The sequence below is a fragment of the Melitaea cinxia genome, chromosome 16, assembly GCF_905220565.1.
Source record: "Melitaea cinxia chromosome 16, ilMelCinx1.1, whole genome shotgun sequence".
Classification (NCBI taxonomy): Eukaryota; Metazoa; Arthropoda; class Insecta; order Lepidoptera; family Nymphalidae; genus Melitaea; species Melitaea cinxia.
The window spans coordinates 10661662-10675879 of NC_059409.1; the positions used below are offsets into that span (position 1 = coordinate 10661662).

The 14218-nt window shown below is 36.6% G+C and overlaps 1 protein-coding gene across 1 annotated transcript; it reads left to right on the forward strand.

Moving 5' to 3' along the window:
- The first annotated feature begins 1477 nt into the window (after positions 1 to 1477).
- Positions 1478 to 13762, forward strand: LOC123660915. Its single transcript, XM_045595934.1, has 16 exons — positions 1478 to 1648; positions 3533 to 3628; positions 3700 to 3827; positions 4945 to 5212; positions 5605 to 5634; positions 6587 to 6622; positions 6713 to 6769; positions 6938 to 6976; positions 7540 to 7578; positions 7827 to 8024; positions 8391 to 8450; positions 8714 to 8817; positions 8952 to 9026; positions 12618 to 12689; positions 12969 to 13080; positions 13689 to 13762. The coding sequence occupies exons 1-12, from the start codon at positions 1478 to 1480 to the stop codon at positions 8765 to 8767; spliced, it is 1176 nt and encodes a 391-aa protein (XP_045451890.1). The 3' UTR covers positions 8768 to 8817; positions 8952 to 9026; positions 12618 to 12689; positions 12969 to 13080; positions 13689 to 13762.
- The last annotated feature ends 456 nt before the right edge of the window (positions 13763 to 14218 follow it).

The window sequence follows — 14218 nt, forward strand, 5'->3', positions numbered from 1 at the left end:
ATAAGATTAAGATATTGTACTTTAATATATTTTTTGCAATACATGTAGCGTTCTGCAGAGAATTTATACATATGTTACAAAAATTAAAAAGTGTTATTACCTCACATCGTATACAGAATTAAATACGTATAATGTACCCATTCCATCTCGTTTTAAAATACATAATTTTAAGGTTTTTAAAGTTTATCATTACGTTTATTTGGCAATAGTTAGGTTTAGGTTTAAAGTATTGCAGCCAAGTGCATAATAGTTACAGCCAAGTGCATATAAGACATATCGATATATTATTATTATTAATTGAAAATAAAATAACAAGTCGCTGCATCAAACGGTCATTTTTTTTTATTATATTCGTAAAAGTGATCAATGAAAATAGACATTGTTTGGATCACAACTGCCTCGTCTCGTCAGACAATTCAAAGTCACATATTTGTAAGTAGATGCACACGTGCAATGGTAACAATTAAAATAGCTATGACACCTTTAATGTTAACGTATTAATTTTAATACAGAAAGAGTTTTGATAATAATAATATCTTTACCTAGTGCATATTAATTTAATAAAATATTATGTATTAATTTACTCCGAAGTTGTTATTCAATAAAAAAAGGCTCTGAATTCAACACGACGATCAGAGCGTGGCCGCTAATCTTGAGTGAAAATCATTTTTTTTGCTGTTCCATTGTTGAAGTCTGTTTTTGCGCGACCCGGTGTCGTTCACATTCGGTCACTGGACACTGAACCAGGTATATATCTACCGATCATTTTAAATTAGTATTTTTTTCTGGATAACCGTCTAAGCTTGACTCGAACAACTAGGAAACCAGTATCTCCTGTTTCTTGTATTTCTATTAGTTTGTGTAGAAATAATAGCATATTGTTACATTTATATATTAGATATAATTTAAATTAGATATAATAATAGATATAAATTTGGTAGTTTTCAGTACATATAAATGCCAAACATGAAACTGTTAGTGATTATTATGTAAATGTTCAAATTAAAGCTTCACATCCGGATTAAAGTTCAAAAGCCTCATTTTCCTATTCATTGCGTGACAATAATTAACTAGCATGACATAAATTACTTCCTAATCCGATAAACACACCCAATTATTTAAATCACAAAACATAAGCACGTCATTTTTATATGCACAACAATTTATCCCACGGTGTTTTATTTTATAATCATACTGTCGAACACTACCACTATCAGGGGAAATTCAAAAAAGGTCGTATAGAAAATTATAACATGAAATTCTTTTCACACCACTTTTTGTTGACAGATAAAGAAAAACGATAAAACGGACAGATTTAATCATATTCTCTTAAAATTTGTAATGGAACCATACTGAAATGGCGTAAACTCAAAATCATCAGTCTTTAATCAAATAATAGCAATAGCATGGCTTACTAATAAAAAAATTTAGTCGAAACATAATAATTATGCACCTAATCAACCTACAACAAAGAAACATGACTCTCATATCTCCAATGAAATTGACAAGCAGCGCATCTGACCAGAATGTGTTCTTCACGTATGTATGCCTGGTCAATGAAGTAAGACCATCAGCGAGTGGAAATGATAATGACGTGAACTCAATGGACCGACAAGGCAGATCGTTACATGTCATAAACTCCGATGAAGTTAGTAAAAAAAACACGAGTACTTATTACTTTTCCACTTTCTATTTTTTTCTTGAAGGAAAAAACATAAAGAGATTTAAGATTTTAGATTAATGTGGTTACTTTTATTAGGAAAATTATTCGAATACGGGATATTTACCATGTTCTGTCTCGTGATCAAGAAATCGCAAAGCGAAAATAATAAAACATGGTAAATATCCCGTTTTCGAATAATTTTCGTAATAAAGAAATTTATTTGAAAGTTAACATGTGTTATAGAAAAATGTTGTTTATTTAAGATACTAACTAAAGTTAATTCATGATATATATTTTTGTATTTTAATATAAACGATAATAAAAAAAAAGATTGTCTGTAAAGTTGGCTTACGGACGATAGTTTTACATGATAACGTCATGAAGAAACATTGATGAAAAATTGCATACTTTTATGAATTGAATTAAATTATTATTACTGAATTATTTCGAACTGCTGCTAGCTCTGACGTCACACTAGAAAAAAAGATAAGTTTTTGTCACAAGCCAACGGGCGGGATTTAGAAAAGGAATGAGGGAAATGTATAGAGTGATGAGGAATGAATTGTGATCAGCATTGTCCGTAAATGGTGTGAGCAGTATCCTCATACGAGCATTGTAATCTCTTTATAAGGATTCTAGTGCTTGTGTGAGGATAAACGGGGTATACACTGAATGGTTTAATATCGAAAAAGGTGTTAGACAGGGATGTGTAGCGCCACCGTGGCTGTTTAATCTGTTCATGGACAATTGTTTGACAAATTTAAAAGAGAGTGAAAGTGGGTTGCGAATAAATGAGTTACTCATTAAATGTCTTCTCTATGCTGATGACCAAGTATTACTTGCGTCTTCGGGCGAGGAGTTGCAGGAGATGGTAACTGCTATAAGTGGAGATTTTGTGAGAAAGGGAATGAAGATGAATGTAAAGAAGACAAAAGTGATGGTGTTTGAAAGAGATGAGGCAGTGACAGACTGCAATATCGTGATTGGAGATGAACAATTTGAACAGGTGAATGAGTTTGTGTATCTGTGTACAAAGTTTACAAGATATGGAAAATGTGAGAGTGATATTGAAAGAAGAGTGAATGTAGGAAACAGGGTGAATGACTTTGCACTCCAAGGCTCTTTTGGCTGTGCAAGATGGCAGAAGAAACATGAAATCAGAATAAATGCAGTTGAGATAAGAGCGTTAAGAAGTATGATAGGAGTTAAACTGAGTGACAGGATAAGAAATAGTGAGACAAGGAAACGTTGTGGTCTGAAAGAAGATGTAGTGACAAAAATTGCGAAAGTTATGGTCAGAGGTTTGGCCATGTCGAGAGAATGAGTGAAGAACGATTGACGAAAAAAGTGTGTAAGGCGTGTTTAAATGGAAGGGTTGGAAAGGATAGATCTAGGCGGACGTTTCGAGACCAAATAGGGGAAGTCTTGAAAAAAGGCCAGGTCAAGAGTACCCTGAACCGAAGAGCATGTATGAAGGGCATGAATTAATGTGAATGAAAATGGACGAAGCGAAAGAAGTATGTAAGGATCGTAGCAAGTGGAAAGAAGTGGTCTCTGCCTACCCCTACGGGAAAGAGGCATGATTATATGTATGTATGTATGTATGTACAAGCCAACGCTTGCGCTGATCGTGCCTCTCTATCGCTTGTTCCGCGCACTCGCTTGCGCTCAGGCTCAGGCGGAACGTAACACTTTTTCTTGCGTGCAGCTGGTGTTCATCGACTTAAAAGACGTTATCACGTCAATTTATTATATCTGTTGTTAGTAGTTTTAAGTTTCTGATATCTTTGGCACTGGTATAACCAACAACAAACATGGAATATCCCTTTTCAAACGATAACTCATAATAATCTCACAAATTGCTTTTAGGTTGTTCGAGAACAGCCAATACGAGTAGAAAGGACGAAAGCTCTTCATGAACTCGTCGGAAATAGTCGTGCTTTAGAACATGAACAAAAACCTAGCGTGAGATATATATTTTCAAATTTGTTTATAATTAATTTATTCATATCAATACTAATAATTATTTTTAATAGACGTATTATGAAAAAGAAAGCGATGTATCTGATAGTGAAGAATACAATCAACTCGCGAATCCAAAGAAGCTTAAGCTGACAAAAATGAAGTGGTTGTCTGAAGGAAGAGAAGGGTCGCTAGATTCGAGGTAAAGAATATTGCCTTGGTAGGTTATTTCATTTTATATTCTAGTGTTCAGATTTACTGTCCTTCCAGAAAGATTAATGCCTTAACAGGCGCGAAAGTAAGGAATAAACGAAAATACTGTGACAAAAATTAAATTGACTAAAGTGAGTAATATTTATTAATATTACATGAACGATTACTGGATACGATACGATAATTTCTACTAAACTTTTTAGTTTTTTGTGCTACGACCAGTAAATTTGACAGAGAGGTAGTTAATAGTTAGCAGACGTCTACTAAGAACGGAATATGCGATAGGTCCGCTATAAATAGTTCTAAGAGCTTTTAAAAGATTTTATAAAAGTCTTTAATTTTTTGTGCTGCTGAATTGAAATTTCACAAAAAGATATTTTATTTACGGAATTTTGCAACAAGTCTGGATTAAGATGGTCCAGTTTTTCAGTTTTTGTGCTACAAATACTATAAGTTTATAGTTGATAGACGTCCACTAAGAATATATTTTAAAAAATGATACCTCTATACTCCATAGAATAAGCATGAAATTTAATTTTTGAATAACTTATTAAAAAGAAATAAAGAAGAATTTCAGCATTTGCGGCCAATCTAAGCTTGAATGGGTGAAATAGAGGTTTAAAGTTTTAGTGGAAAGTTCGTCATTTTTGAATCTGCAAACATTAAATTTTAGTTCTGGACTATTGATTGAAAATAAGTACTTTCTTATTTTAAAGTCTATTAACAAGTAAGGACGTATTTTAGCTTTTGTGGAAATTCTAACCTTAAATGTGTGAAATAGGGCATGAAATTTGTACGGAATTCTGTCATTTCTAGAATTAGAAACTTTCGTATTTCAGCATTTTTGAAATGGAGGTAAAATCGCTTACATCAAAATAATTGACATTTTGTATGAAAGTTCGTCTTATTTTTACATAAAGCTTTATTTCTTGGACTGTATATTAATTTTGTCCATACTACGTACTTGTGTCCTGTATTTATTCGATATGTAACTTAAAAAACACTTATGTAAAACAGTTCTGATAAATTAAATAAAACCAAATCAAAAATGTCATTTTTTCTTATTTTAGTAGCTACTTGTTTTATGGAAAAAAAATTCATTTCAGCTCACCATCAATATCTACAACAAGTTCAGCAAACTCAATATGCAGTCGAGAATCTTACGAGGTGATCGATCCTCGACTCAGTTTCGGCGAAAAGTGTCTATCGACGATACTTAAATTAGATCGAGAACACAATATGTTTGGAATGTCGAACATCGCAATAGTTGGAAAAAAGACATCAAAAAAGATACGCAAAGAAGACGCTAAACCTGTGTTTCCACAAACAGCTATAATTCAGATATGCTGCGCTAATGGGTGTTGTAAACACAAGGTTAGTAAGTAAAACCAATTTATTATGTACGACTAAACGACATCTACACGACATTGATACAACAATGTCGTCTCTCAATAATTTGATTATTACGATTTATAAGTTTTTTTTTTATCAATAACTTTAAATAATTTGTGCATGGTATATGTATATATTTTACAACTAGTTTAGTGCAAAGTCAGCTCAAATTACTTAATCTGAAATAATAAATGTATGTGTGATACGAGGTATTTTTTTGTTTTTTTCGTCATTTAAGTTCTCGGTATCTCCGGTGCCAGTGCATTTTAAGATCATTCTTGTCTTACAGAAGACAATATTAAACATAACAAATTTTCAGATATTATATAAAATATTTCAAAATATATAATAACATGTTCAAATATTTTTTACAGAGTAATACCGACCTGCCAACTTCTTTGAAGGTACGTAAGACTGGGTAATATAATTATGTACTATATACTTAATTATAAACTATAACTTCCAAAATGATAGTTGCGATAAGTCTAAAGTAAAAATATGAATCATCATTCATCATCATTATTCATCATCATCATTCCAGCCTATTGTAGTCCACTGCTGGACATAGGCCTCCACAAGTTTACGCCAAAAATAACGTGAACTCATGTGTTTTGCCCGTAGTCACCACGCTGGGCAGGCGGGTTGGTGACCGCAGGGCTGGCTTTCTCGCACCGAAGACACTGCTGCCCGTCTTCGGTCTGTGTGTTTGAAAGCCAGCAGTTGGATGGTTATCCCGACATCTGTCGGCTTCTTAAATTCCAAGGTGGTAGTGGAACCTTCTTATCCCTTAGTCGCCTCTTACGACACCCACGGGAAGAGAGGGGGTGGGTATATTCTTTGGTGCCGTAGCCACACAGCACAAAAAAATATATGAATGGTGACCGTGAAATCGTTTATAGTATACTAGTATTTTTTTCTTTTATAAAATATTTACTTAGTAATTTTTCCAGTGTGGTGGATGCCGCAGTTGCTGTTTCGATCCATATTGTTCAATTTGCGTTGGACCTTGTGGACCTCCGTGTGTAAGTTTTTTTTTTCTTTATGTCACTAGGTCGGCAAACAAGCGTACGGCTCACCTGATGGTAAGCGATTACCGTAGCTTATAGACACCTGCAACACCAGAAGCATCGCAAACGCGTTGCCGACCCAATCCTCAATCCCCCCAGGAGCTATTGATTTTGTGATTTTGTATATACTAAAAATAAACTCTTATTAAATAATAATAATAACATCGAATAATTTTACTTTTATTTTTAGGCGGATCCGCCGTGTCCATCCCTTGTAAGTTTCATTTAGTTCTTATATGTGACTTAAAATTTCGAATATGTGAGAACCTAAGTTATACATTTGTTTCAGTGTAATCAATGTCCAAGAGGAAAATGTAGTTGTAAGGTAATAAACGTGCAAATTTATACTACTGCTGTGTCTAGCAACTTGAGCACTCGAATTCTAATTTAACAATATATTTTCAATTGTTTTTAGATGTCATGTAGACCTTCCAAATGCAAAATAGATTGTTCTAACTATTATGGTATGAGGGTAAGTGCGTATAATACATACCTATAGAATAACAAGATAATTGCTTCAAACCACAATTCAAATTTTATTTTTGTATTACAAGTTTTTGTTAAATCATTTCCGCAACTGAATTAATGAAAACAAGGGCATTATTATCGCATGATACTAATATAAAAATATTTTTTACAGGTATCGTTTAAAAGAAAACCTAAATTCGAACCATCGCCTGTAAGTTTTTTATCATTATCGTTAGGTAATGTATTTCATAGCATCATCGATATTTCTTACAATGGTCAAAGGCCTTAGTCTCACAAAATGCCGTTTTATGTCATTGCCCTTGGGTTTTCGTATAATTTTTTATTTGCTGATAAAGCTCTTAATAAGTTATTGATTGCGTACGACCAAGAAATTTATTTAAATAAAAGGGTATAGAAGAAGCCCAGGGAAAATTACCACAAAATGCAGCCGCCGACTCAATGTTTAAAAGTTTTAAACAAGTGTATATTTTTGTTACAAATTGATGGAAATCAAGTAATCCTCATTTTAATCATTTGAGTTGTAAATGATATACCTCAAGAATTTACGGCAATTTAGGAAACTCCTTATTATACAAGTATTTTAGATAGTGTTTTCGTCTTTAATTAATTTTGAAAAAAAAAATCCATATATTTTTCATATTTTTTTTTCACATATGAGTTCACGCCATTTTTGGCGCGAACTTGTGGAGTTCTATGTCTAGCAGTGGACTGCAGCTGAAGTGATGATGACTATGATATATTTTTCTATTTTAGCTCGAGGTGACTCCACGGTCTAGTTGCATTCTACAAAAGGTAAGATTTGAAATTAAATATTTCTTTAAAAGTTCATGTCATGTTGTTAATTAAAACAACGAAAGGAAACATGAATGTCATGAGAGAACTTCTGAAACATATTTAACCCTTAGTAGAACAGACAAGTGGAAAATGAAGCTTTTGCTTAGGAACAAAAAATCATATATTTTACATGTTCAGCTCTACATCAGGCAATATTTTAACTTACCGAAATATTCTTATTGACTTTCCATTAAATCTTATTTCAGCCTATGGCTGCTCGGTCCTGTCATCATCTACCTCACTGTCTACCACCCTCATCCTGTTTTCCATATTTGATGCCGTGTTACTGGCCAGCACGAGCTGGGGCCCCTTGTAGCCACCCATCACGGTGTTTCCATAACCCACCCTGTAGACCGCCAAGAAAAAGAAAGTATCCAATACCCCCTGATGAAAAATGTGCTACTGTAAGTTGTCAACATATTAATTTTGATTAAATATCACTGTATTTCATTATACCTAGGTTCTCGTTGATCAGGTGCTTTGGATACATTTATCAAAGTTGTACGGGAACCGGGGAGCACACCGCTTATTCCCACCCAGTATCACAGGGAGAAGGGATTGGCTGAAAAACAGTGCTGCATGGGACTTTAGTCCTGTGTCAGCTGAAGCTGAGCCACTTCCTATTGCCTATTCATATTTTATATTTTGTCAAATTTTAATACGTTTTAATGTATGCTATGTTTTCATGTTTCTTTTATGTATGTTTATTTAACGTGTTATTTTAACTTGTAATATTATTATTATCAGTAATATTTATATTTTTTTTACAGTCTGGTAAATGTGAAGATGAATCGAAGAATACTAAATGTCCTAATCAGACGTGTCCTGGGGTAAGATAATCTTTAAAAGATAAATGATAAACATCTGTTTTTTGTATTTTAGTCTTCTTATTTACAATTTTATTTGAAAATTTTAATATCTATATATTAATATAGTATTAACTACTTTAAAAATTTCAATAATAAGATTTCTAAACGCCTCAAAAATTCATTGAAAAATTTAAAAAGTAATACCAAATTTTTAAACTATTTTATCTTAAAAACTTCAATTTTTTTTTAAAATTACAAAGTAATGATATCCAATAATTTACCAGAAAAACCCATCTATGAAAGCTGCAATCGAAAGTAGATTTGGAGGGAAAAAGTAAAAATAATGGTGAAGCCGATGTCTTATCATCGTTCTTGTTCTTGCGCAGAGGTATTTACATATTATTTACAAGTAACTAATGCCATTGCCGTACTATAATATACTGCTTAAAATAAATATATTTTTTGTAACAAAAAATGTTTTGCAATGTTGTAATACTTTTTAACTTTAAAAACTATTTTTAGGCAAATAAAATTGACTCATTAGAAACATTAGAGACATCTACAATTGAAAAGAAGAAAAAGAAAGGCATAACTAAGGTAATACACACTATGAATTATCTTACCACCTTTTACCACTTTAGCATGCATTAGCATTCAGCCTGTAATATCCCACTGTTGGGCATAGGCTTCTTTTTCCATGTAGGAGAAGAAGGTCAATTCTCTGCTGTTGTGGTGCGAGTAGTCGCCTAAAACACTGGTTTGCAGGTTCGATTACTGCTCGGGATGGAAATTCCTATTTGTACAAACATTCCTTTCCGGTTTGGATGTCTCTCCACCGTGCCTCAGAGAGCACGTTAAGCTCCCTCCGGTTTTTATCATAAATACCTGATAGCGATCGATACTCATAGTAGTTATTACCAATTATTTAATGTTTACAACACTTCAGCCTATCGCAGTCCACTGCTGGACATAGGCCTCCCCCAGTTCGCGCCACACATCCCGGTCTTCCGCAATCCTCATCCAGCCTACACCGGCAATTTTACGTAGATCGTCGGTCCAACGGGCCGGAGGACGTCCCACACTGCGTTTGCCAAGACGCGGTCTCCACTCTAGGACCCGTCTACTCCAACGGCCATCGGTCCTGCGACACAGATGACCAGCCCACTGCCACTTCAACTTGCTAATTCTGTGGGCTATGTCGGTTACCTTCGTTCTCTCGCGGATAGTCTCATTTCTAATCCTGTCTTTGAGAGAGACCCCAAGCATAGCCCGTTCCATTGCACGTTGAGCGACTTTAAACTTGTGGACCAGTCCCTTGGTCAGTGTCCACGTCTCGGCTCCGTATGTTAACACAGGCAGGACGCATTGCTCGAAAACTTTTGTCTTCAAGCATTGCGGAATCTTCGAAGTGAAGACTCGACGAAGTCTGCCAAACGCCGCCCAGCCCAACCGAATCCTCCTATCGGCCTCCTTCTCGAAGTTGTTGCGGCCTAGTTGGATAGTATGGCCTAGGTAAATATAATCCTGAACAACTTCGAGAAGGGTACCATCGACCGATACCGGTATCGGTATGACTTGGTTGTTAAACATAACTTTCGTCTTATCCAAGTTCATACAGAGACCGACACGTCGGGAGGACTCGTTTAGGCCGGCCAGCATTTGGCCTAACTCATCCAGCGTCTCCGCAAAGATGACAATATCGTCGGCGAAACGAAGGTGAGAGATGAATTCACCGTTGACGTTGATGCCCCGTTCCCCCCAATCCAAGGTCTTAAAAACATCCTCTAGCGCAGTGGTAAACAGTTTCGGTGATATTACATCACCCTGTCTTACCCCGCGCCGGAGGGAAATAGGTCTTGTTCTTTGGTCATTGACATGAACGGTCATCGTCGCCGCGTCGTACATAGATTTTAGTACTTCGATATATCGCCAGTCGATATGACATCTCTGCAGAGAGTCCAGGACAGCCCAGGTCTCGACGGAGTCGAAGGCTTTCTCGTAGTCCACAAATGCCATACACAGCGGTTGATTATATTCTTCCGTCTTTTGGATAATCTGCCGAACAGTATGGATGTGGTCCACGGTGCTGTAGCCATTTCGAAACCCAGCCTGCTCTGGTGGTTGGAATTCGTCGAGTCTTCTGGCGAGACGATTCGTAACAACCCTCGAAAACAGCTTATAGACGTGGCTCAGAAGTGAGATCGGTCTGTAATTCTTTAACAGAGACTTATCGCCTCTCTTAAAGAACAGCACCACCACACTCCTGGACCACGCCTCCGGCGTGGTACCTCGGTGGATGACGGCGTTAAATAGTCTTGCCAAGGCTTTCAGGACAGGTCGCCCTGCGGCTTTAAGGAGTTCAGTGGTAACTCCGTCATCCCCCGGGGCCCTTCCGTTTTTAAGCTGCCCGAGCGCTGCACCAATCTCATCCTCTTCGAAGTCCGGGATACACTCCGAATAATGGCGCAACAATGGTGCCCGTGGATCTTCGGTGTCCCAAGTCGCAGGCTTGCGTGCGCTCGACGAGTACAGCTGTCCATAAAAATTCTCAACCTCTTCTCGGACCTGAGGGCGAGAGCAGACGGTTCTGCCATCTGCTGTTTTAAGCTTCGCAAGAAGGCTTCTCCCCAATGGTCTTTGGAAAACTTTGGACCCCCTATTCTGCTCAATCAGAGTAGCAACCTCTCTCGTATTTGAGCAGCGGAGGTCTCGGCGAATAATTTTCCGTACCCTCTTGGAAAGAGCCCTCTGTTCTGGCGAAGCAGCCGGCAACTCGCGCCTCTGCCGCATCAGATCCAAGGCTTCGGGAGAAAGTTTGGACTGCTTCGTTGGCTTTGTTGGTGGAAAGTGCCTGCGACCCAGTGTACACACCGTCTTCACCACGTTGTCGGTTATCTCGTCCACGTCGCTAGTAGTTTCCAGCGAATCGAATCGGTTTTGGAGTTCCAACTGAAACTGCTCGGAGCCACATAGTATTTGGGGCAGCGTAGGTCGGAGAGTAGATTTCATCAAGCGGGTCCGCTCCTTTCGGAGACATATATTCAGAGTGCCCCGTACTAGCCGGTGGTCGCTGCCGGTGTTAAACCTGTTAACCACTGAGACATCTCTGAATATATGCCTTTTATCCGCTATGATGAAATCTATCTCGTTCCTCGTCACAGTATCGGGGCTTTGCCATGTCCACCTCCTTTGGGGCTTCTTCTCAAAAAATGAGTTCATCAAGAAGAGCCCCTCCGATTCGAGGAAGTTGACAAGCGTCTGCCCCCTGTGATTCCTGTGCCCCAATCCGTGTGGTCCGATGCTCGATCCGTCGCGGCCTTGTACTCCCACTTTAGCGTTGAAGTCTCCCATAACAACGCTGTAGAAGGTCGAAGTAGTGCCATGTATGGCCCTTGTAATATCTTCATACAAGGCTTCGACTTCATCGTCAGAGTGTGCCGAGGTCGGCGCATATACCTGTATCACTTTCAGGGAGTACCTGTCGGTGAGCTTAAGTACAAGGTACGCTACCCGGGTCGACACACTACTGACTTCCACAACGTTGTTAGTGAGAGTCTTGTGAACCAGAAAACCGACGCCACCTTGGGAAAGCCCATCACCTTCACGGAAGTAGAACAAGTGCCCGGAGTCCAGGATCATCGTGTCCTCTCCCTCTCTTCGGACTTCAGACAACCCCAGTATGCTCCACTTAATGTGACTAAGTTCTACCTCAAGTTCGGTGAGGTGATGGTCCAACCGTAGCGTGCGTCCATTATACGTAGCCAGGAATATTTTTCTATGGCAGCCTCCCGTACCCCGGTGATTCTTAGCACCCTCTACCCCACCGTTACCACGGCCGCTGCCGTAGCCGGGAATAGTGGGGCTGCCGGGAACTGAGGGCCTTATTTTTAGGTTCGAACTCATGGGGGTTTTTGCCCATAGTCACCACGCTGGGCAGGCGGGTTGGTGACCGCAGGGCTGACTTTGTCGCAATATTTAATGTTTATTATTGGAAATTTATATAATTCCAAAAGAAAATATAGGCACTATTTACTTTTGAAATTGTATAATAATAATAATACCCAAGACAATAAGATTTATGTTTTTTTTTTTTTTGTAAATAATAAAATAAATAAATAAAATATAATTTACGCCTTTATTATAAATTGACAATGTATTACGCTAATTTTTAACTTTTTTTTTTTGTAGAAAAATAAGAAATTATCAACTTGCGAATGTGACTCTCCTAAATGCTCAAATTGCTTCGTTAAAAGACCAAAGGTAATAAGAACTTTAATAATTCTTATCTATGCGACTCATTGGAAAGTAATTTAAAAGTGTGCTATTAGATTTTTTCTCTTTTTGTCTTAAATTTTTGATTTTTTGTAAAATAATCAAACTCTTTCAGAATGGTGTAGTCAGAAAAGTAAGAAGTACAAATCATGTATTTAATGTATAGTTTTGCCTTTATATTAATGTTTCGTCGGTAATTGTTGTAGTTAATAATATAAATATAATTTGTGTTATTTTTTCTCACCACCAATAATATAAATAATACAGGTTACTGCCGTAAAGTCGAATGAATCAGCGTCCCAGTAGTTCAATTTCCCACCATGTGCGTTAACTTTTTAACCGCCGACCTCGAGATCACTCTTATCAAAAGATTTGTGAGGTATGTACAAATATTATATCATTCTTTTAAATATCCATACCTGTATGCACATATAAAATATATCTGAAGATTAATTGGTTCGGTAGATCAATCACTTTTACGTTCTCTTACTTCGTTAGTCTGTCAATTTACTTATTTATGTATATGCGCTATTGAATGATCTAATTTTGAAAATTGTTGTGGTAAATTATGTTTGTCGAATTTGGTTGTAAATCAGCACATACGCAATTATTTACACTAACTTATTCCTGGCTAGCTCAGCAATATTTTAAATTTCGACCCAGCTCAGAATTAAATAAGTTTACTTCTAGCTTAAATCATAGGTTTAGTTAATTGATGTTAGTCAGTGTGCATAAATAACGCAATGTAACATAATACGACAATATAATGCGGGTGTCATCAAATTAAGCCTTAAGATACTTGAATAAGGCCCAGTAATTTGGAAAAACTTAATATTAACAAATATTCGATACTTTTAGCATCACGTTGTTTAATAACTTTACAGTGTCTATGGCTCGCGTACCTAGCACTTAGAATACCATAGGCTAAGGATAATTTTCCTCGTTTTGTGAAAAAAAAAAATATTTTCATAAAGAATTTGATTTCAGGTAACCCCATAACCACAGACTATCGACATTATACTCAATTTTATCTTGTATCTCAATAAATAATATTGATAAATTGTTTTTGTTTCACTTTAATCTATATTCTAAGTGATTTCGATACCATATTTTGTTTGTTCTCGTAACATTTTACTGGGTGATTTTGATTATTATTTTTGACTTGAAGCTGGTGCTTGTCGTGTAGTTCCATTTAAATGTTGAGTTAATTTGAATGAATTATTTGACATTTTTGTCGGCTACTTACGTTGATGACGTTGTTCATTTTATTACTCATCGATGTATACCTTCTCCTATATGGGGAAAGAGGCCTATGCCCAGTAGAATATTACAGGCTGAAGCGATGTAAATTGATGTATTTTTATTAACCGACTTCAAAAAAAGAGGAGGTAACTCAATTCGAACTATATATATATTCTTTTTTATGTGTGTTCGGAGATAACTTCCTCGCTTATGAACCGATTTTGATAGTTCTTTTTTTGTTGGAAAGGAGATATCCCAAGTGTGGTACCATAATA

Bases quoted from the DNA above. Each gene is read 5' to 3' on its own strand.
- LOC123660915 (XM_045595934.1), top strand. From the start codon at position 1,478: ATGACTCTCATATCTCCAATGAAATTGACAAGCAGCGCATCTGACCAG. The intron at 6,977-7,539 runs GTAAGTTTTTTA...TTTCTATTTTAG, and splicing joins CTAAATTCGAACCATCGCCT to CTCGAGGTGACTCCACGGTC. The intron at 8,025-8,390 runs GTAAGTTGTCAA...TTTTTTTTACAG, and splicing joins CTGATGAAAAATGTGCTACT to TCTGGTAAATGTGAAGATGA.